The sequence below is a fragment of the Aotus nancymaae genome, unplaced genomic scaffold (genome assembly GCF_030222135.1).
Source record: "Aotus nancymaae isolate 86718 unplaced genomic scaffold, 86718_ANA_hifiasm-v0.15.2.pri h1tg000006l, whole genome shotgun sequence".
NCBI lineage: Eukaryota > Metazoa > Chordata > Mammalia > Primates > Aotidae > Aotus > Aotus nancymaae.
The window spans coordinates 5,018,867-5,040,614 of NW_026988417.1; the positions used below are offsets into that span (position 1 = coordinate 5,018,867).

General features: G+C 53.2%; 1 protein-coding gene across 9 annotated transcripts in view; it reads left to right on the forward strand.

The window, feature by feature from the left end:
- The window catches only part of ABLIM2 (actin binding LIM protein family member 2), a 144,371-nt gene that overhangs the window by 83,872 nt on the left and 38,751 nt on the right, over nucleotides 1–21,748 (forward strand). For 4 of the 9 annotated variants that reach the window (XM_064365527.1, XM_064365530.1, XM_064365531.1 and 1 more), the window contains 5 exons: nucleotides 4,966–5,067; nucleotides 5,564–5,617; nucleotides 16,525–16,644; nucleotides 17,982–18,034; nucleotides 19,189–19,330. In XM_064365527.1, coding sequence (XP_064221597.1) covers nucleotides 4,966–5,067; nucleotides 5,564–5,617; nucleotides 16,525–16,644; nucleotides 17,982–18,034; nucleotides 19,189–19,330 — 471 coding nt within the window. Of the gene's footprint in view, nucleotides 1–4,965; nucleotides 5,068–5,563; nucleotides 5,618–16,524; nucleotides 16,645–17,981; nucleotides 18,035–19,188; nucleotides 19,348–21,748 lie in introns of those variants that run through there. The other 5 variants (XM_064365538.1, XM_064365532.1, XM_064365522.1 and 2 more) reach the window with 4 other exon arrangements.

Consider the following 21,748-nt stretch of genomic DNA (forward strand, 5'->3'; position numbering starts at 1 on the left):
GCTCCGAAGCCGTCTACGCCACAGCCCCTCCAAGGACATCTCCCAGGGCCAGGAGGCACCGTCCCTTTGAGACCTCCACTGGGTGGGGCCAGGTTTTTGCTTCTTTGATGCCTATCTCTGCCCTGGTTCCTCCCTGGCCACATTGCCTGCCAGTGCCCTTCATTCAGAAGTCCCTCGGGGCTGGGTGCGGTGGCTCACACCTGTAATCCCAGAACTTTGGGAGGCCGAGGCCGGTGAATCACCTGAGGTTGAGGGTTTGAGACCAACCTAGAGATGGTGAAACCCCATCTCTACTAAAAATACAAAATGAGCCAGGTATGGCAGTGCACCTGTAGTCCCAGCTATTGGGGAGTCTAAGGCAGGAGGATTGCTTGAAACCAGGAGGCGGAGGTTGCAGTGAACTGAGATTGAGCCACTGCACTCCAGCCTGGGCAACAGAGTGAGACTGTATCTCAAAAAAAAAAAAAAGGAAAGAAAAGAAAATATCACACACAGCTGGGTGACCTTCTTTTTGGTGTCCAATGCAGGGGAAGCCAGCACCCATGCTCTGCCCCCACCTGATTCCCATGGCCATCCGTGACCTTGGGAGCACCCAGCCTCTTTCCAGAACATACTCCTGAGGGGACTGAGGCTCAGAGAAAAGCCACTGGCCAAGATCCCAAAGCTCCTTCTGGCAGAGCCCAGGGTCAGGCTTCTACCCAGGGCCCCGTTCACAAATTGTGTTCACTCTCAGGTCCTGGGCCAACCTCTGAGGCCACACGAAGGTGCTCACCCTCCTCTGCAGCCATGGGCTCTAGTGTGTCCCAGCCTAGGACCTCCTGGTGGCAGCCCCTGGGGGTCAGCTGGACACCAGGCAGTGTCGCCCGCCCTCTGGGAAAGCCCTTTGTGTTTGCTCCTCGGGCTCTTCTACCATCTCTGGCCCCACTCAGTGGACCTTACCCTCCAGATGGCACTGTCAGGGGGTGGCATCCCCAGGCGAGGCTTGGCCCCATCCCACACTGAATGCTGGCAGGCCCCACCCCGGCACACCTTCCCACCAAGACCCAGCTTCAGGAGAGGTGCTGGCCACAGCCATGGGCAGTTTCTCATGAATTTCAGTCCCTGACATGTCCCCTGACATGTGGAGGAGCCGGCAGTGGGGGCAGGCAGGTGCAGGCTGGGAGGGGAGTGGGTGCTGCTGAGGCCGCTGGCCAGGCAGCCTCCACGTGCTGAGCGGTGGGCCCACTCTGGACCCCTGGCCTGAGGAGGAAGGGGGGCCCTAGCAGCGCCTCCTCAGCTTGCTGAGCGCCACTCCCTCTGCTGCAGAAGGGCCTCATCCCTGAAGCATGGTCCTCAGGGTGGTTGTGGTCAAAGACCCAGGATGTATCTGTGCACTGCAGTGTGGGCATCGTCCTGCCCGTGGCCGCCAGCTGGCCTCTCTGCAGCATCCCCTGGAGGAGGTTCCATAGGAGCCAGCTGAGCCAGCGCCAGGGACACTCTGGGCCACCGGGAACACCAAGATGAAGCACGTGGCATTGGATTGCAAACTAGAGTACAATAGCAAGATCCATCCGTCCACGAGCATCTGCGCAAATGTTGAGTAAACAGAGAGAAAGCGAGATCTCCCACACAGAGGAATTCCCAGTAACGTCAGCAGACGCCCCGTCCTCCAGGACGGCGTTGTAACTCCCACTCCTGACACGTGAGCAAGCGTGGGCTACACAGAGTAGCTTCTTCCCAAGGTCACCATGTGGGAGGGGAGAGAAGGAGCAAGTCCACTGTGGAGGATCCTGATGCACTTGACCCGGTCAGCAAGGCCGCCACTGCCAGTGATCCGCTCTGCTGACAGCAGGTGCCCTTGATAGGACATGGTGAGGACACTTCACCTCGGGGGCTACTCCCCAACCCCATAGCCCCAGTATCTCCATGAGAATACATCAGGCAGCCCTCCTCAGCAGCCCTCCTCAAAACTGTCAAAGTTCTCAAACACAAGGAAAGTCTGCAAAAGGTCACAGTCGAGAGGAGCCTCTGGAGACGTGGTGACAAAGCATCATGTTTCCTGGGTGGGATCCTGGAGCGGAAGGACACCAGGTGACACCCGGGGAAAACCGAATCCCATGTGGCGTGGAGATGGCACCAATCTGTGGGCATGCCCTAGTGATGGGGGAGGGGCGGCAGGGAGGCTGGCCAGGGAGGCCATGGGGGGAGGGACGGCAGGGAGGCTGGCCAGGGAGGGTGCAAGACTGGACTACCTGACTACCTGAGGCTGTTCTGAATGAAACATTTACTGAAATTTTAAAAAGATGGAAGAGGAGAGGAGGAGGAGGAAGAGGAAAAAGTGGAGAAAGTTGAGGAGGAAGACTTTTAGAAAGGGCTGAGGCTGCTCCTCTGCTAACAGGCCACCTCCCAGGGTAAAGGATGCTGAAGCATCCCCCTCTGTAGCATATCAGAAGCCCCCTAGGATGTGAGCCTAGCAGCAAAGCACTCCACGTGGAAGCTGGCAATGCATTTTGTTCCAGCGAAGCCTCATGGCTAGCAGGCAGGCATGAGTGAGGAAAAGGGAGAGGTCCGCGTAGACCGTGTCCTCCCGGAAGGCTGAGCAGAGGAGGCAGAGCCTGAGCCTGGACCCCGGAAGGGTCCAGACAGGTGGGAAGCCCTGGGGTGGGGCTCTGGGAGGGAGGGACCGAGGTGGCAGGACTGGGACTGGCGTTAGAGGGCCCCAGGGGAGAGGAGTGAGGTAGGCCACCATGGCTGTGTCCCCAGCTTCCCTGTGGCCTCAGGCCCCTTCAAGCATCTGATGGGTCTCAGCATGGGTCTCAGGATGGGTCTCAGGATGGGTCTCAGGATGGGTCTTGAGACTCTCCTCAGGTAGATGTGCACATGTGTCCACAGACTCCTGTTTGTGTAACTTCAGGGGACGCTGCCCCGTGGCTGGGAACTGGGGAGGGACAGGCACGCTGTGATGTGTTAGCTCCTTGGCCCACTGAATGGGAGCCAAGGCAGATCAGGGGCCACGATTCCAGATAGGAAGAAACGAGCCCTCCCAAGCCTCCCAGGTCCACGGGTCATGCCAAGAGCACACGCAGCTTCGAGATGGTGCCTGAAGTGAACCGTCTTCTTCTGTTCAGCGTTCGTGTGGGTGTCGTTTTTGAAACTGCCCTGTTTGACTGCCGCTGGGGATGGCTGTAGCACAGCTGTAGTCAGTAGGAGAGGCCCCTGGAGTCCTTCCAGTCTCCCTGCTGTGAGGCCCCTGCTGCCACCGGGAGGTACAGGAGTCCACCGTGGAGAATCCTGATGAGCGTGACCTGGCCAGCAAGGGTGCCACGTCCAGCAAGGGCACCTGTAGAGCCAACTGAGGCTCTAGAAGTTTCCATGCTGTTCTGGAGGGAGGTTGCTAAGGGAAGAACAGTTATCCATCAGACACTCCATCAGCATTGACAGGCAAAATCAGCACCCACTGCCAGGCGCAAGAAAATGCTGAAGTTAAGAGTCCATGGCCCCTTCTGTGCCATCAGCCTGGCTGGGGCCGCTAGGGTCTGCTCAGGCTTAGCCCTCCCCAATCCTGGTGACCTCCCACTACACACAGCCCACTGCCAGGCAGAAGCCCCCTCTGGGCCTGCGTCTATCAAGCCCTACTCCTAAGTCCACCGCATGGCACCCGGCCGGCCCACCTCCAGGCCCAGCTTGGCACTCACCCGCTGCAGAAGTTCTGTTTTTCTCTTTCATTTTGATGTCACTTCAGGGTCCTGCTGCTCTGAAAGGCTGTGCAGCTTGAGGGAGCATTCTCAGGTCGAGAGAACCTTTCCCCTCGCACCCCGTCACCTAGTGCCGAGGGGGCGTCCCGTGGCTGGCGGGAGGGAGGAACGGGACTTTGGGAGTGTCTTCTGCAGTGAGGGTACACCTTCTCATCACAAGAGTTCAGCACCCTGCATCTGTCTGTCACCTCATTCTCCACACAGGTGTGGGGGAGGGCGTCACCCGGGTCACCTCGGCCCTCTGGATCCATGACTTGATAATCCAACCTTGTTCACAAAACAGAATTATAGTTTCAGGTGAGCCCAGCAATGGAAGCAGGGTCAGAGAACACTTTCTATTTAACTTGCCAAAATAGAGTTGTATTTAAGAATGTGGTCCGGGCATGGTGGCTCACGCCTGTAATCCCAGCACTTTGGGAGGCAGAGGCGGGAGGATTGCTTGAGCCCAAGAGTTCAAGACCAGCCTGGGCAACATGACAAAACCCCATCTTTACAAAATGAAAAAAATTAGCCAGGTGTGATGGTACACACCTGTGGTCCCAGCCACTTGGGAGGCCAAGGTGGGAGGATGGCTTAAGCCCAGAAGGTGGAGCCTGCACACTGCACTGAGCCATGATCATGCCACTGCACTCCAGCTTGGGTGACAGAGCGAGACCCTGTCATCCCCCCACCAAAAAAAAGAATGTGGTAATGGATGATGGGTGGATACTATTCTTTTCTTATCTTCTGCAGCTGGCAAAATTTTACTCACTGGCTTTTAAGAATAGTTTTGATCATGTTAGTGCTTTAATCCTATTCTGAGTGGCTAATTTGTGGGTTCTTGAGGAAAACAGCGTGTTTATATACAAGAATCATTAGGAAGAGGGGTCTTGTTCGTTTTGGTGAATTTGCGGTTGGCTGGATTCGAACACCAGCCAGGGCGCAGAGGTGCAGATGGAGTGAGCCCCCTAAGGCGTGAACTAAGAACAGCAAGCCCCGTGCCCTCGTCAGTGTCGTCCCTCTGCAATGGGACCCTGGACAGAGTTCAGCTCAAGGTTGGATTAGCAAGTCCTTGGACACAGTCCGGAAATGTGGATGAAGCCCACACTCCTTCCCCTTGGGCAGGGGTTCTGGGCTGCTCCCCCGGGCAGGAGAGATAGGGCTCGCTGCGAATGAGCTTTTCATGCTTGAAATATTCTACTTTGCTTTCCCGTTTCCCCTTTATCTGCTGCCTCTGCTCTTCCGTCTGGAGGCAGTGAAAGTGGCCGGAGCACCCCCAGCCTCTCCGTGCTCTCGGACAGCAAGCCGCCCCCCTCCACCTACCAGCAGGCGCCTCGCCACTTCCACGTCCCAGGTAGGCTCCGGGACACGCTGGCTGGGCTCCTCACACCCAGCGTCTGGCCACACCCGAACTGTCAGCTTCCCTGGACTCAGCAGACGCCAGGCGACACTCCAGGCTCCTCCACTGCTCCCCAGACACTGAGATTCTCTAAAACCATCAGACCGATGTGTGTGTGCTTTCTTCCAAAGTCCCACAAACGGCAGGGAGACACGCTTGTCCTCCTGGGAATGGGGTGGAGGAAAAGGGCTGTCCGAGCTGGCCACACTTCCCGGGGGGCCACAAGGTTCCTGCCTGCTGCCCCATCCCCTGCAGATGGGGGTGGTGTCTGGAGTCAGGGAGGCTTGATCTGGGTCCTGGGTGTCTGTCGCTTGCTGGGTGCCAGTTCCTGCCTGGTGATTCTAAATCTGGGTGAGTGCTCGTTGCTTAAAAAAAGGCTGTAGAACAGAAACCATCACAATCTGCTGCTTACCCTCCTGTTCTCTCCTTGTTTTTCTTTCTTCTTCCCCAGACACTGGCGTAAAAGATAACATCTATAGGAAACCCCCTATCTACAGACAGCATGGTACGGTTGGATTCCTCCGCTGCTGCGGTTTGCCCCGCATGCCTGTCAATACCCGTCTGCTTCTGAATGCACCCTTTTGTTGTGCTGTGATTAATGCAGGGAAGGCACCACCAAGGCCCTTAGCTGTCTATTAAATGCAGATTCACTAGCAGCCTCCCGAGAGTCCTCTTCTTGTAAATTACGATGAAGGGTATGTCTGAGCGAGGACACTCCTGTGTGATGAAGCTGAGGCTAATGCATGTCAGCCAGGGCTTGGGATGGAGGGTTATAGCCAAGAGCCTGGGGGTGGTGCCTTCAGGTGTGCAGCCGGAGTGACTTTAGCCAAGATGGGGAGGGGCGGAGGCTTCTTGAACCACGATCTGATCCAGGCCTGGTCTTTGGAATACAGAACAAACTTGAATCAGTCGCTTATTCCTTAAGGAGACTTTAGTCTTGTGTTTTGAAAATTTCTGATGATGGGATGAGTGACCTTATCTTCAGTTACGGAGATTTCTTGCATAAGCAAATAGGGGCTGACACCTAGCTCTGCTCCACGTGAACCTGCCTGGGAGGTGCGCAGGGAGCAGCTTGCTTGGGCCATGGAGCGGGGATCAGAGGCAAAAAGTCTCCCCTCTCTTTCCTCCTGGGATTTCTGGGTGATTGACAGCAGGTTGTTTTACCATCCTGAGCCTCGGTTTACTCATTTGCAAAACAGGACCAATCCCCTCCACCCTGGCCGTTCCACGGCTGACCACGGGAACTTCATGGAATACTGAATATGGAAATGCATTCTAAACTGTAAAGTGCGGTGCACATGATGGGAATTGTTATCCAGTCACTAGCAATGGGGAAGGGCATTTACATATTGAACGTTCTTGTCCAGATGTACCTAAAGCAGACAGCCACATCCCACATTGACAACTGGATGGACACTTTCAGGCGGAATCTTATCAAAAGTGTGTTTTCTATGACTTGCCGATAAGTCAGCGATCAGGTTATGCAAACTTTTAAAAAATTTTCTCCATGATGGTAATAGGTCCTGTTCTTTGTGCATTTTTTCATCTTCCCAAGAGGGAAAAAAGTGAATGAAATCTCTTCGAGTTTCCAGAAATGATGACTTCTACCATTGCCTTTCCACCAGAGAAGCTTAGAGCACAAATCTCCAAGAGGGCTCAGAGAAGGATGGGCTAGATAGACTCTAGGGTCCTTAGAAATTGTCCAGACCAGCCCCCTTGGGTTACCAGTGGGAAAACTAAGTCCTGACCAAAAGAAGGAGCAGCCCCAGTAAGTGGCTGTGTGTTCATCATGGCCCTGGCCTGCACAGCCTGCCTGGAAGGGCTGTGTGTTCTGTGCTCATGGGGCACAGAGTGGGATTGACTGCCATGGCCTTTTATTAGCCCACCCCCACTTTGTCTCAGATTGGTGCCTTAAAATGTGTGGTTCACATGTGCAGGACAGGAGGGAGTCTGCCCCTTAGAAAGGGGAAGAGAGCGGGCCGGGCGCATGGCTCACGCCTGTAATCCCAGCACTTTGGGAGGCTGAGGCGGGCAGATCATGAGGTCAGGAGATCTAGACCATCCTGGCCATGGTGAAATCCCATCTCTACTAAAATACAAAAAATTAGCTGAGTGTGGTGGCATTTGCCCATAGTCCCAGCTACTCAGGAGGCTGAGGCAGGGGAATCGCTTGAATCCGGGAGACAGAGGTTACAGTGAGCCGAGATTGTGCCACTGCACTCCAGCCTGGCAAAAGAGCAAGACTCCGACTCAAAAAAAAAAAAAAAGAAAGAAAGAAAGAAAGAAAGGGGAAGAAAGCAAACCAGGTTATGAAATTGCTCATTGCCATCCAACAGACCCAGGTCTAAGACAAAGAGCTTGGCCCTCAGTCCCTTAACCGAACCATCGCTGGAGCGATGAGATTTTACTGTCTCCAGTGATCGTCTTTGTGCATTTTAAAAATCTGGCTACAAATGACTGTCCTATCCAAAGGCAAGTTAATTCCTCTTTGATTAAACCCCAAGCAGTTACCAAAACTCTTGTCCTTTCAAAATTTTGCTATAGGCCGAGCACGGTGGCTCACGCATGTAATGCTCGCACTTCCGGAGGCCAAGGCCAGTGGTTTGCCTGAGCTCAGGCATTTGAAACCAGCCTGGGCAACATGGTGAAACCCCATCTCTACTAAAATACAAAAAAACTAAAAAAAATAGCCAGGTGCAGCGGCATGAACCTGTAGTCCCAGCCACTCCAGAGGCTGAGGCAGGAGAATTGCTTGAACCCAGGAGGCAGAGGTTGCAGTGAGCAAAAATTATGCCACTGCACCCCAGCCTGGGTGCCAGAGCGAGATGCCATCTCAAAAAAAAAAATTTGCTATATTAGTTTTTTTAGGAACTAGATTGGATAGAGCACCTGCTCCCTGCCAAGCACTTGGCCACATTCTGGGGACAAACATGAGTAAAATCCGTCCCAGACTTGAAGGTAAATGGGGCCTGGTGCAGTGGTTCACACCTGTAATTCCAGCATGCTGGGAGGCCGAGGTGGGTGGATCACTTGAGCTCAGGAGTCTGAAACCAGCCTGGGCAACATGTAGAAACCCCATCTTAATTAATTAATTTAATTAATTAATTAGTTTTTATTTATTTATTTATTTTGAGACAGAGTCTCTCTCTGTCACCAGGCTGGAGTGCAGTGGCATGATCTCGGCTCACTGCAACCTCGACCTCCCGGGTTCAAGCAATTCTCCTGTCTCAGCCTCTTGAGTAGCTGGGACTACAGGCGCACACCACCATGTTCAGCTACTTTTTGTATTTTTAGTGGAAATGGGGTTTTACCATGTTGGCCAGGATGGTCTCGGTCTCCTGACCTTGTGATCTGCCAGCCTCGGCCTCCCAAAGTGCTGGGATTACAGGTGCAAGCCACCATGCCCAGCCCCTATCTTCACTAAAAATAGAAAAAAATAGCTGGGTGTGGTGGCATATACCTGTGGTCCCAGCTCATTGGGAGCCTGAGGTGGGAGGATCACTTGAGCCTGGGACGTCAAAGCTGCAATGAGCCAAGATCGTGCCACTGTCCTCCAGCCTGGGTGACAAAGCAAGATTCTGTCTCAGAAAGAAAGAAAGAAAGTAAATGGGCAGTGCAAATTGTATGTAATTGGCATGAACTGATTTCCAATGTACACACTTAAGATGTTCTTTTACCAGATAGTCTCCTATCCAGGTAGAATGTATTCTGTCAAAAGTGTGCCCAGGCATGCCCAGGTATGTGCATATGCGTGTGTGTGTGCGTGCATGTATAAGACCCACCTGCAGGCCCCTGGCCCCATCTGCACAAACCACCATCCGATCTCATCAGAGGGAGAGAGGAATGAATCTGGCTTGAGCAGCCCGCATCTTAATTTTCAGGCTTTCTTGAAACAAACTCTGGGTAATGATACTCAATGACTGGACTGTTTAATTAGTTTAAGACATTAGTTTAATTAGCTTGATAATGTTAATTCAACAAGATTTAAAAATCAAGCCTTTTGGCCAGGTGCAGTGACTCATACCTGTAATCCCAGCACTTTGGGAGGCTGAGGCAGGCAGATCACCTGAGGTCAGGAATTTGAGACCAGCCTGGCCAACATGGTGAAACCTCGTCTCTACAAAAATTTTGAGAGGCTGAGGCAGGAGAATCACTTGAACCCAGGAGGCAGGGGTAAAGGCCAGGTTTCACCATGTTGCCTTACCAGGAAGCAGAGGTTTCAGTGAGCCAAGATCATCCCACTGTACTGCAGCCTGGGTGACAGAGCAAGACTCTGTCTCAAAAAAAAAAAAAAACAATCCATTTCATTAATGTATTTACTTTCAACTCTCTATTTCGAGCTCATTGAAAGTTTTTAAAGTTAGCACTGCATTTTCCTGATGCCCGAGCCCCAGGATTCCTGCTTTAGGGAACTGAGCCTCCAGCATGAGAGTGGTCAGGTCTTCAGGGCGCAGGTGTGATGCTTGATGTTGAAGATGCCTGGTGTTTGAGGAGCTGCCACTCAGTGTGTGAACACCACATACTGGGCCCTCAGTAGAGGACCTCGTCTCTCACCTGGACACCTCTGAGGCTGCTGCTGGTGCAGGTGAGGAGGCTGAGGCTGGGGTGGGAACATGACCAGGCATTGGCCAAGCTGGCGTCCACACCTGCCTGCCTGACCCCTGACCCCTGACCCCTGACCTGCGCTGCCCTTTGGCAGCCTTCGGGGCCCCACAGCACACTGTTACACCACTGTAGCCTCACTTCGTGGTTACTATTTATTGGCTTCTTTAAACAGAGAAAGGAATTAAAAGGTAATGAATAGAAAATAGAAAAGGAACGCGGGGCCAGGCACAGTGACTTACGGCTATAAATCCAGCACTTTGGGAAGCCAAGGCAGGCGGATCACATGAGGTCAGGAGTTCAAGACTAGCCTGGCCAACATGGTGAAACCCCGTCTCTACTAAAAATACAAAATTAGCTGGGCGTGGTGGAGCATGCCTGTAATCCCAGTTACTCAAGAGGCTGAGGCAGGAGAATCGCTTGAACCCAGGAGGCAGAGGTTGCAGTGAGCCAAGATCACAACACTGCACTCCAGTCTGGGCAACAGAATGAGACCCGTCTCAAAAAAAAAGTAATTAATTGATTAATTAAATAGACCAAATTCACGAGGGGAAAAATGATGGCTCCCCAACATTTCCCAGTCAGTTCGACTCTCCAGATGCAGGGACAGTCCTCATAGTTACCAGATTTGCTGTTTCATTTCCAAGCAATCCTGAGCCACCAGATGGCAACGTGGCTCTCTCCTCACCCCCAACACACACGCTTGCCCAGCAGGTGGGGGCTCTCACTCCTGCCCCCTGGAAGCCAGCAGTGGAAGCCACACCACGGGGCACGCGCTATTCCCCATGGCTTTGCGCCCTGGTTTAGAGCAGGAATTAATCAGTCTTTGTTGTGTCTCTCTGGGATTCCAGATTCCAGGGGGGTTGAGTTTCATGTTGGTTTTGGGTCCTTTTTGGCCCCAAATGGTGGAGGCTTGTTTCGGTTTTGGGACCAGCGGGGTGGGGAGGAAAGGCAGGCTGTGTCCAGGGGAAGACGGCACTAGGTGGCCCCCGCTGAGTCCCCCACAGGGAGCTAGGGAGTAGGAAGTCAGCCTCTCCCTAGAGGGTTCCTCATAGCCGATGGTTGCCAGCGCTCAGAAGGAACTGTCTGTGTGATACAAAACACACACTAACCCCTCCCTCTGCAGTGCAGAGAATGCAGAGAGGCCATCCTAGAATGGTAGAAGTCGGGCCAGGTGCAGTGGCTCACACCTGTAATCCCGGCATTTTGGGAGGCCGAGGCAGGTGGATCACCTGAGGTTAGGTGTTTGAGACCAGTTTGGCCAACATGGTGAAACCCTGTCTCTACTAAAAAATCAGCTGGGTATGGTGGTAGGTGCCTGTAGTCCCAGATACTCAGGAGGCTGAGGTACGCCAATTGCTTAAACCTGGGAGGCAGAGGTTGCAGTGAGCTGAGATAGCACCATTGCACTCTGGCCTGGGCAGCAGATCGAGACTTCATCTCAAAAAAAAAAAAAATACGTAAAGAAATAAAGAAAGATGGAAGGGAGGGAGGCCGGAAGGAGGAGGGAGGGATGCAAAGGCATTGGCTGGGGTGGAGGCTCCAGGCCCACTTTCCTCGTCGTCTGGAGTCTTTTTCCATCCTGACATCAACCAGGGAGCAGAGGTTCTTATTCTGACTCAAGAGAGAAAGCCCAGCATGAAGGGATTTGAGTGACTTTCATTAATTTATCCAAGGGATGTCTTTCAAGCACGCACCCACTGTGTACTAGGCTCTGTCCCAGTGCTGGGGACACATGGGTGACCCTGCATTCCCACGATCCCTGGAGCTGAGATTCTAGCAGATTTGCCCATGGCCAGGCAGGTGAGAGGCTGAGCAAGGTTTCTAGTTGCCAGCGCACATGCTCTGGGCCCCACCCACACACGCTGTCTCACATACACACACTCACTTTCGCTCCCTCCCTCTGCCTCTCTCTCTCTCCCCTCCTCTCAATGTCATTCCAATTCACTGTGAATTGTAGAGATAGAGATCGTTCTGAGAACAGAAAAAATCCTGTTGATGGGTCTACTCCTTAGAGGCTGAGTCTGGAGGACATAGGAGGGGACAAATCCACAAAACCTCCTGCAAAGCCATTCAAAGTCCCAGCAGCAGAGAGGACGTCTCTCTCTGGCCAAAGGGATGAAGCCCGAGCACCTTCCCCAGTTACTATCAGCTCCTTCCCTTGTCAGAGAGAGCGCCTGCTGGTGCCGGCCCTGGCTTCTGGCTGCCGGAATCCTGGACTTGCCTCAGGCTCGTGCAGACATTCTCAGGAATGATTCTGCACTGGAGGCAGAGGAAACTCTGGTGAGGAGTATGGCAGAGACCACTTTCTGGTGGCAGAGCCTTCGCTGGCACCCCCGGCACAGTGGTGGAACAGCCCCCACCCCTGCTGGCCCCTGCACACTGGCAAGAGATCCTTGGAGGTTAGGGCTGTTGCTGTGTTGATGCCGGCAAAGAGGGACCTGGTAGGGCCCTCCCTTGGAAACACGGGGCCCGTGTGCCGTGTCCATCTCACTCACTTCCTCTGTGCACCTGAGGCTGCAGATTGGCACATCGGTCACCAAAGGGAGTGCAGAGGCTTATCGGATGCAGCCCTTGCCATCGAAGCACCTCTCTTCAGCTGCTCCGTGGGGAAGCGGATTTGTACAAGTCACAGTAAGCAAAGTGGTTGGTGATGCAGCCCTGCGTCTCAAAATTTACATGTCTGGCATGGAGGACAAAGTGACTCCAGCTCTGGCTTCAGGGTCAGAGACAGACAAGGTTCCAATTACCATCTATGTGACCTTAGACTCCAGACCTCAGTCTCCTCATCTGTAAATGAGGTTCATAGCATCTATTATTATCTATCAACATGCTTTAAAAATGTTTACCCAAGGGCTGGGCACAGTGACTCACTCCTGTAATCCCAGCACTTTGGGAGGCTAAGGTGGGTGAATTATCTGAAGTCAGGAGTTCAAGACCAGCCTGACCAACATGGCGAAATGCCATCTCAACTAAAAATGCAAAAAATTAGCCAGACATGGTGGCAAGCACCTGTAATCCCAGCTACTCAGGAGGCTACGGCAGGAGAATAGAATCTCTTGAACCCGGGAGGCAGAAGTTGCAGTGAGCCAAGATTGCGCCATTGCACTTCAGCCTGAGCGACAGAGTGAGACTCCGTCTCAAAAAAGAAAAGTTTATCCAGACCACAATACAGGGTTTATCCAATGAGTAGATATTCAGTAAGTACTTACTATGTGCATGTTCTCAGGAACGCACCTCTGTGTTGACTTTGCTCCTCCCATCAAAGCTCTCGTTATGTACAGAAACCTTCTCATCCACCTCTGCCTCCACTTCACTGGCCTGTGAGCTTCTGAAAGACAAGGGTCATGTCTGAGTTTTTTCAGCATTCCCCATTCTTAAGACAGTACAGTGCACAGTAGGCACTCGGGCCAAGGAGAGGGGGACAAAGGTTGAAGGGCTAAGGGTGAACAGAGGGTAGATGGACTGATCCATGCATTAAGGGCTACATGGATGAATGGATGCGTCAGTGAGCAAAGAAATGAAGTGGACAAAGAGAGGGGTGGATGAATGCGTGGGTAAGTGGGTAGATGGATGGGTGGGTGGGTGGATGGATGGTTAGATGGATGAGTAGGTGAATGAGTGGATTAGTGGAAGCTGGATGAATAAATTTAAAAATAGTGGATGCACAAGTGGATGGATAGATGGATGGATGGTGGGTGGATGGATGGGTAAATGGATGATTGGGTGGCTGAGTGGATGGATGCATGGGTGAGTGAAGGATGGATGGATCGATGGGTAGATGGATGGGTGGTGGGGTGGATGGGGGGGTGGGTGGATAGATGAATGGAGAGATGGGTGAATGGGTGGATGGATGGATGGGTAGATAGATTAATAGATGGGTGGATGGATGGATGAATGGATGGATGAAGGATAGGTGGATGGATGGGTAGATGGATGGATGGGTGGGTGGATGGGTGGGTGGATGGGTGGGTGGATGGATGGGCAGATGGGTAGATGGGTAGATGGATGGGTAGATAGATGAATAGATGAGTGGATAGGTGGATGGGTGGATGGATGGATGAAGGATGGGTGGATGGGTGGATGGGTGGGGTAGATGATGCATGGGTGGGTGGATGGGTAGATGGATGGATAGATAGATGAATAGATGGTGGATAGGAGGATGGATGGATGGGTAAAGGATGGGTGAATGGATGGGTGGGTGGATGGATTGATGGGTGGGTGGATGGGTAGATGGATGGATGGGTAGATAGATGAACAGATAGGTGGATGGGTGGATGGATGGATGAATGGATGGATGGGTGGATGGATGGGTGGGTGGGTAGATGGATGGATAGATAAGTGGATGGGTGGATGGATGGATGAAGGATGGGTAGATGGATGGGGTAGATGGGTGCATGGGTGGGTGGATGGGTAGATGGATGGATGGATAGATAGATGAATAGATGGTGGTGAGTGGATGGATGGATGGATGGGTGAAGGATGAGTGAATGGATGGGTGGGTGGGTGGATGGATGGGTGGGTGGATGGATGGATGGGTGGGTGGATGGGAAGATGGAGGATGGGTAGATAGATGATCAGATGGGCGGATGGGTAGATGGATGAGTGGGTGGGTGGATGGGTGGGTGGGTGGTTGGGTGGGTGGGTGGATGGATGGATGAATGGATGGATGAATGGATGGATGAAAGATGGGTTGATGGATGGGTAGGTGGATGGTTGGATAGATGGGTGGTTAGATGGAAGGATGGATGGATTGATAGATGAATGGATGGATGGATGGATGGATGGATGAATAGATGGATGGATGGATAGATGAATAGATGGATGGATGGATGGATGGATGGATGGGTAGATGGATGGATGATGGGTTGATGGATGGATAGATGGGTGGATGGGTGGGTGGATGGATGGATGGATGAATGGATGGATGGTGGGTGGATGGATGGATGGATGAATGGATGGATGAAAGATGGGTTGATGGATGGGTGGGTGGATGGGTGGATGGATGGATAGTGGTTTGATGGATGGATGGGTGGATGAATAGATGGATGGATGGATTGATAGATGAATGGATGGATGGATGGATGAATAGATGGATGGGTGGGTAGATGGGTAGATGGATGGATGGATGGATGGATAGATGGGTGCACGAGTGGGTGGATGGATGGATGATGGGTGCATGGGTGGGTGGATGGATAGATGGATGGATGGGTGGGTGAATGGATGGATGGATGATGTGTTGGTGGATGGATAGATGGGTGGATGGGTGGGTGGGTGGATGGATGATGGGTTGATGGATGGATAGATGGATGGATGGGTGGGTGAATGGGTGGGTAGATGCATGGATGAATGGGCAGATGGGTGGATGGGTAGAGGGATGAATAGATAAGTGTATGGAAAGGAATAAAGGGTACAGGATGCACACAGGCTGGCATGGGTGTTCATATATGAATGAATTATAAGATGGGGTTTGGGAAGGAGGAAAAGCAGGCCAGTTCTGTACACAGAAAAATAATTTGAGACCTCTTTCATTCAGACGCCACCAACCAAAGGTATCCCAAGGAATACAGGGAATAGAAAGTCGGCCTTTCCCAAGAGGGTGCCTCATGACAAATGCATTCCAGAACTCGGGAGGAGCTCCTGTGTGATGCAAGAGACATTTTAAACTCTCTTTCTCTGATTGTCCTGAACTGATCTTTCTCTGACATCCCAAAGCAGCGTGCTATGAATCAGCCTCAACGTTGGCCTCTTGTTTATCCCTAATTTTTCAAACCTGTAAGCTGAGTTTTCCATTATGTCCCCGCATTCATGCAGGTTATCTCATGTGATCCTCACAACCTGGAGGGGTAGGCATCCTTTGCCCATTTTACAGATGAGGAAACTGAGGCTCAGAGCTGTTACAGGAGCAAGCCACCAGTGATCCAAAGTGCCAGTTTCCTGTCTTTTCCTACCCAGGCTCCTAGTTCTTGAGAGACTTGGTCTTCTGCTTTGTGGGCTTGCAAACTGGTTTTCAAAAAGTCCTTGGTACAAATCTGGTTAAACTATGCTAATCTGGAGGAGCTGGCAATGTTTGCAGAGGAAAATTGCTAAATCTTGGCAGAATATCCCTCTCTCAGATGGCAGGGGCTGTTCTTGAGACCTGAGATGGCTCTCCAGCCAGAATGTGTCTGGTCAGCTGTCTTCCATGGCCACGAGAAGTCCTTGAAGCCAGGGTGGCCTCTGGGCCCCCAGGCCTCAATTCCAAGGGCTGGGATTTCATGTCCCCAAGGGCCCTTCAGCTGGAGCGACTTACTTATCCACGCACGTGCAGATTACTCCAAGTGTGGTGATCCACTTCCCAGCCTCCTGGCTTTTCAGGAAATGGTTCACTTACTTTTGCCAGCCAACTCAGCCCCAGGGGCTTCTCTGGCTTGGACGATGGCTATGCTCTTAGAGCTCCAAGTGGCCCCTGGCCTGCCTTGTCCCTGGGACTTGCTGGGCAGCTGCCACGAGTCATGACTGATGCATGGCCGCACACTCAAGGGCTCCGCTGCCGGGCGACGGCCGTTGTCTGGGCAACAGGAGAGTCCAGCTGTGGGCATGCGTCCTCCAGAGCTCCCCGCCCCCTCTGCCTCTCCGTTAAGCGCTTCTTGAGCAGGCTGGGCGTCAATTTGCCTCTGTGAGTGGGGAGAGCAGGGCTTTGTATTTTCACGCTGAAAATCAGTGTCTCTCCTGGAAGAAGGAGAAACAGGTAGCCATTGAGAGTAACGAGATGTCAGTGTATTCGGAACGGAACTGCTCAGTCTTCAATTTTGGCCTTATCTTGTCAAGGTCCTGTAGCCCAATCCCAAATTTCCAAGCTCTCTGGCCTGGTATCAGTCTTGTCCTTGGTGGTGCAGGAGGCAGGGTACGCCAAAAGACAGACGGGCCTGAGCCTGCCGCCCGCTGCAGGTAAGAAGCCCACCTCGGCGTGTCCTTCCTGAGGCCTGGGTCTTCGTGGTGGGCTGGGGACCAAGACGGGTTTTTGCGTAATTGTTCAGTGCATGGGGTCAGGGTTTCTGTACGGGATGCAGAAGGTGTGGGGCTTTACATACTAAATTGGATGCCGAGAAATGTCAGCATGGCCTTGTGTGATTTATTTGCTCGTTCTTGGCTGGAGATGTCAGCCCAGCTGGGTGACAACCTCCCCAAAAAAAAGGTGAATGGAAAATCCAGATGCTTCATTACTCAGCTCCAGATAGTATCCTTGGTAAAGGGACTGTTGCGAAATGGACTTTTGCTTGTTCTAGTTCGTCGAGTCCATTTCTGGGTGCGTTTTATAATTTTGTCATTTCCTGATGGCTCTTCGTGGACATCTTCCAGTAGCAGAACTCGTCACCATTTTGCAGTTTGCCAGCAGCAGTTAGCCAGGTGGGGCAGACAGGGAAGGACTTCGGACTCAGAAGGCCTGGCTCATGTCGGCCTCTGGTGCCCATTCATCCGTGACCTTGTGTGAGGCATACCATGTCCCTGAGCCTCAGTCTCGATCTGTGAAACGGTGTGAAGCCCCTTCCTCGGGGAGTGGGTGGGGTAGGCATTGGCGTATGCAGAGCCCCTCGCCCAGGTCAGACACGTTGACGTCCACGACTGAGACTTTGTGTTAGGTGGGAGGTTTTTAAAATGCATGTTCTCAAAAGGCCAAGTGGGCCGGGCACGGTGCCTCAAGCCTGTAATCCTGGCACTTTGGGAGGCTGAGGCACGTGGATTACTTGAAAACTTGGTCAAGAGTTCAAGACCAGCCTGGTCAACATGGCAAAACCCTGTCTCTACCAGAAATACAAAACTTAGCCAGGCATGGTGGCGCACACCTGTAATCCCAGCTTCCCTGGGTAGCTGAGGCAAGAGAATCGCTTGAACCCGGGAGGCGGACGTCGCAGTGAGCTGAGATTGCACCACTGCACTCCAGCCTGGGTGACAACAGAGTGGGGCTCCGTCTCGAAAAACAAAGCAAAGCAAAATCGAAGGCCACGTGGCTGCATCTGCAAACGTGACTCTGCTCTGTGTGGATGTTTGGCTGGAACTGAAATTAGGCCTCACTTCACACCCCTGCTGCTGTTGCTCCCTGGGCAGGTCCTCCGGGGGCCTCGTCCAGCTCACCCTGTTCCTTGCCCCTTGAAGGGCACTCATACGACTGACCTTCTCTTTGATTGATTTTTCATTTTTGAGCATAACTTTAACTTGGGAAATTGTGATGTGGAAACCCACAATAAATGGTGTGTTGCATTTACAAATTGATCTTTCCCTTCCAGCTGCGAGGCGATCCGATGGAGAAGATGGAAGCTTCGACCAGGATAACAGGAAGGTAATGCCAGGGAGCAGAGCTGGCTCAGAACAGCCTTGCTCAGAAAGAAGGCGGTTTTGTGGGGGCTTCTCCAATGGGAACTTCAGAATCTTTCTCTTACATTCTGTTCCCTAGGGGCCCTGCAAGGCCCTTCCATCAGTTTCCTTCCTGCAATTAGGACGCACACATCCTCTACCAAGGTCCTGGTTATGTGCCTGTGTGACTTGGTTATGGTTCTGTGACTCAAGAGATGTGTGCCATGAAAGGGAATAAACCAGAGTGTATCCCTGGGGCATCCACTCGTCTAGAACAGGTTCAGCAGGTGTTTTTCATAAAGGGCCAGAGAGTAAATACTTCCGGCTTTGTGGGCTGCACCATCTCCAATGCAGCCACCGAACTCTGTGAGCGCAGCCAGAGCCGAGACATGAATGGGCATCTCCGTGTTCCAGCAACATGCTCATTACAAATGCAGGCTGTGGGCTGGGCGTGGCGCTTGGGCTGCTTTGAGCCTCCCTGTCTCCCTTCACCTGTGCTAGCGCTGGAAAGCAGGGCTGTGTGTGGGAAGAGCCCAAGGCTGGACTTGGCAGCCTCTCTCGTTCTTCCCATGCGGATCCCTGCGGGTCCCTGGCCTCCCAGAGCCTGGATGGCTGTGTCCATAAGATGGGGCAGCTCCCTTTCCCCCAGATGCTCTGTGTACCTGTATAGCGTCTGGATAGGTCTCACTCAGCAGCGAGATTTTTATTGAAAGCCACGTTTCTCTCGTATCCAGTTTTCTTACAGTGGGGTCAGCTCATAGGTTAAAAGCAAGGAAGCTGGCCAGGCGCGGTGGCTCACGCCTGTAATCCCAGCACTTTGGGAGGCCAGTGTGGGCAGATCACGAGGTCAAGAGATCAAGATCATCCTGGCCAACATGGTGAAACTCTGTCTCTACTAAAAATATAAAAATTAGGCTGGCGTGGTGGCATGCGCCTGTAGTCCCAGCTACTCGGAAGCCTGAGGCAGGAGAATCACTTGAACCCGGGAGGTGGAGGTTGCAGAGATCACACCACTGCACTCTAGCCTGGGCAACAAGAGCGAAACTCCGTCTCAAAAAAGAAGCTGCAAGATAGGTCCAGTGAGATGTTTGCACCACTGCAGATGACCTCGAAATCCACAGGACTTGTTTTTTCCTTCAGCAGAAGAGCAGCTGGTTGATGCTCAAGGGGGAGGCAGACACGAGGACCAACTCTCCAGACCTCGACAGCCAGTCCTTGTCCCACAGCAGCGGGCCCGACAGAGACCCTCTCCACCGGACACCAGGGGACAGCTTTCACGCACGTGAGTGGTTCTTTTGAAGAAGGAGCCGTGATGTGCACAAAAGGCCTTGCAGCAAAGGGGCCCCGTAACTCAGAGCAGTCCCCCCAAATCTAAGCCTTGCCTGTTAAAAAGCATAAGAGCAAGCCAGCAAATCTAAGCGCCGACCGGATGGAAAACGGGGCTCTTGCAGTTTGCCGACTTGGCCGTCCCCAAGCCAGTGTGCTAGCAGGGGTCGCACCTGCATGTCCCCTCATGGCTCTCCAGCGCCTTCGAGAATGCAGAAAGCCAGATCTGCTCCTGGGCTGCTCAGGAGAAGGACATCCAGGCTGACGGGTGGAAGTTGGGGCCTATTCCCTCCAGAGCAGACATGGACATGGTCCGGCTGATGAGTGCAGACTTGGAGTTGGTGACAGAGCACCGTCCCTGTCCCCTGTGATTCATCCTGAACAAGGCACGGCCTCAGGCCTCACAGGGAGACAGGGATGGCATCTGCCTGACCCTAGGGGTGTTATGAAGACTGAATCGGGAGTGATTTTCAAATGTACAGAAAACTCCAGATAATGCTGTTTGCTTCCAGCTGCTGTAACTCATAGATGAGAACCAGTAGCAAGTGCAGCCAGATTCACTCAGCGCCTCCCAGAACGGTCTCAGCTGGGCGGGGGGCAGTTTTCTGTGGGCAAGGTTTGGGCTTAGCTTGGAAGCAGGGGCCAGGAGGTGTGAGAGCAGAAGAAAGACCTGGCTTTGCAGTGAGGCAGACCCAAGTTCAAATTCGAGCTCACCACTGACCAGCCGTGTGACAGGGGCCAGGTGGAACTGGGTACATGTATGGTACTCAGCCAGCCATAGTAGGTGCTCAGTAAACGGAAACTGCTTCTCATCCTCATTGTCATCTTCATGCCTGGAAACTGTAAACCATTTTACTTAACAACTTAAGTTAAAAGTGTTTCAATGATGCAGAAGCTTGGAGACTGTGATACGTTAAAGAATAACTTTAAACAAAGCAAGGGGCGTTGCTTGTGTATGATCTCTGTAAGCAGGTGTCTGTGTACCCCTCGGGCCTCTGTCCCCACCTGGGGTGTAGCTTTGTAAATATCAGTATCCCAGAGGCTGGGCACAAGGCTGATGTCGCCATAGGAAAGCCACCCAAAAAAATCCCCCAGAGAGAGAGGGGCTCACCCCAGATGGCAGCCTGTTCCTTCCGGAGGAATTGCCCATTTCATCTGCAGGCAGGGCAGGGGGGCTCCAGGGCTGGTCCACGTATGCCTGCTTGTGCCCCCATGGGCAGCTGCCTGCCAGTCCCCCGGACTCCCTCTCTCTTGAGTCCCAGGAATCCCTGCCCCTAGCTGGTACAGAGCTTGCCTGCAGGCCAGGGAACATTGGCCTGGCTCGTGGCCCCTCTGCCCTGCACTCACGCGTCCTGATGCGGTTGTGTTTGTAAGGGGAGCTCCTCTTACACCAGCTCAGTAGCTTCCCCAGCACCCTCCCCACCTTGCTCAGTGTCCTGGCATTAAGGCATTGGCCCTGGCCCTGGGAACCAGGAAATCAGTGTTTGGGGATCTCAAGGTGGCATCATTCAGCGTTCAGTCCTTCCTTCCCATCCAGGTGTCCGGCAGGACTCTGCAAGGCTGGGGCCACACTCATGACCTCCCCAATTTGATGACCTCCCCTCAGACTCTTCGGGGAGGCCAACTACTGTGCCCAGAATTCCCACTGATGTTTGTGGCCTGCCTGTGGCTCAGGACTGAGGGAGAAGGGGTGCTGTGTGGGAGAAGCCAGGCTAGAGCCGGGCTGCCCCCCAGGCCCCCCGGACCCCCCGGGCCCCTGAAAGGCTGTGTGACCTGCACATGTGGCCTTCACCTCATACACCGCTTCCTCGTTTAAAAATGCCGGAACATAGGTGCCCTGGAGTTGCTCCAGGAGCTCACAAGCCTGGCAGGGAGCAGGCCCTTCGAGGCCTGGAAGCCATGGCAGGTGTGTGGGTGGGCTGGTCACTCAGCGGCCAGGGCCTGTGTCAGCCCTGCCCCTCGCCGTCACGTTCTCCTTCCAGGCTGCCTGTGCAGACCCATGCAGGACGCAGCTGCCTCCATCCTGGCATGCTGGGTCTGCAGGACTCCTATGGCCCGTGCTGAACTCACAAACTCCCCGGGGGGATTGTGCTCCAGCAAAGACATGTGTGTCTTCCCCTTGCCATGCCTGCTTACGAGGATGTGGCTGTGCTGCTGTCCTTCCTGCGCTTTCTCCTGGTGTTTTGACGTCAAGTCCTCTGAGCAGGAAACCCGCTGTGTCTAACCATTCTGATTATGCCTTTATTTCCATCTCAATGGCATTGCCTTGTTTCCCGATTTGCATGGAAATGGCAGTGAGGACCCAGGCTGCCAGCTGTGCCTGGATCAGGTGAGCCTTGCCGTCTGCGGCCTCCTGAGGAATCCAGGCGGGAAG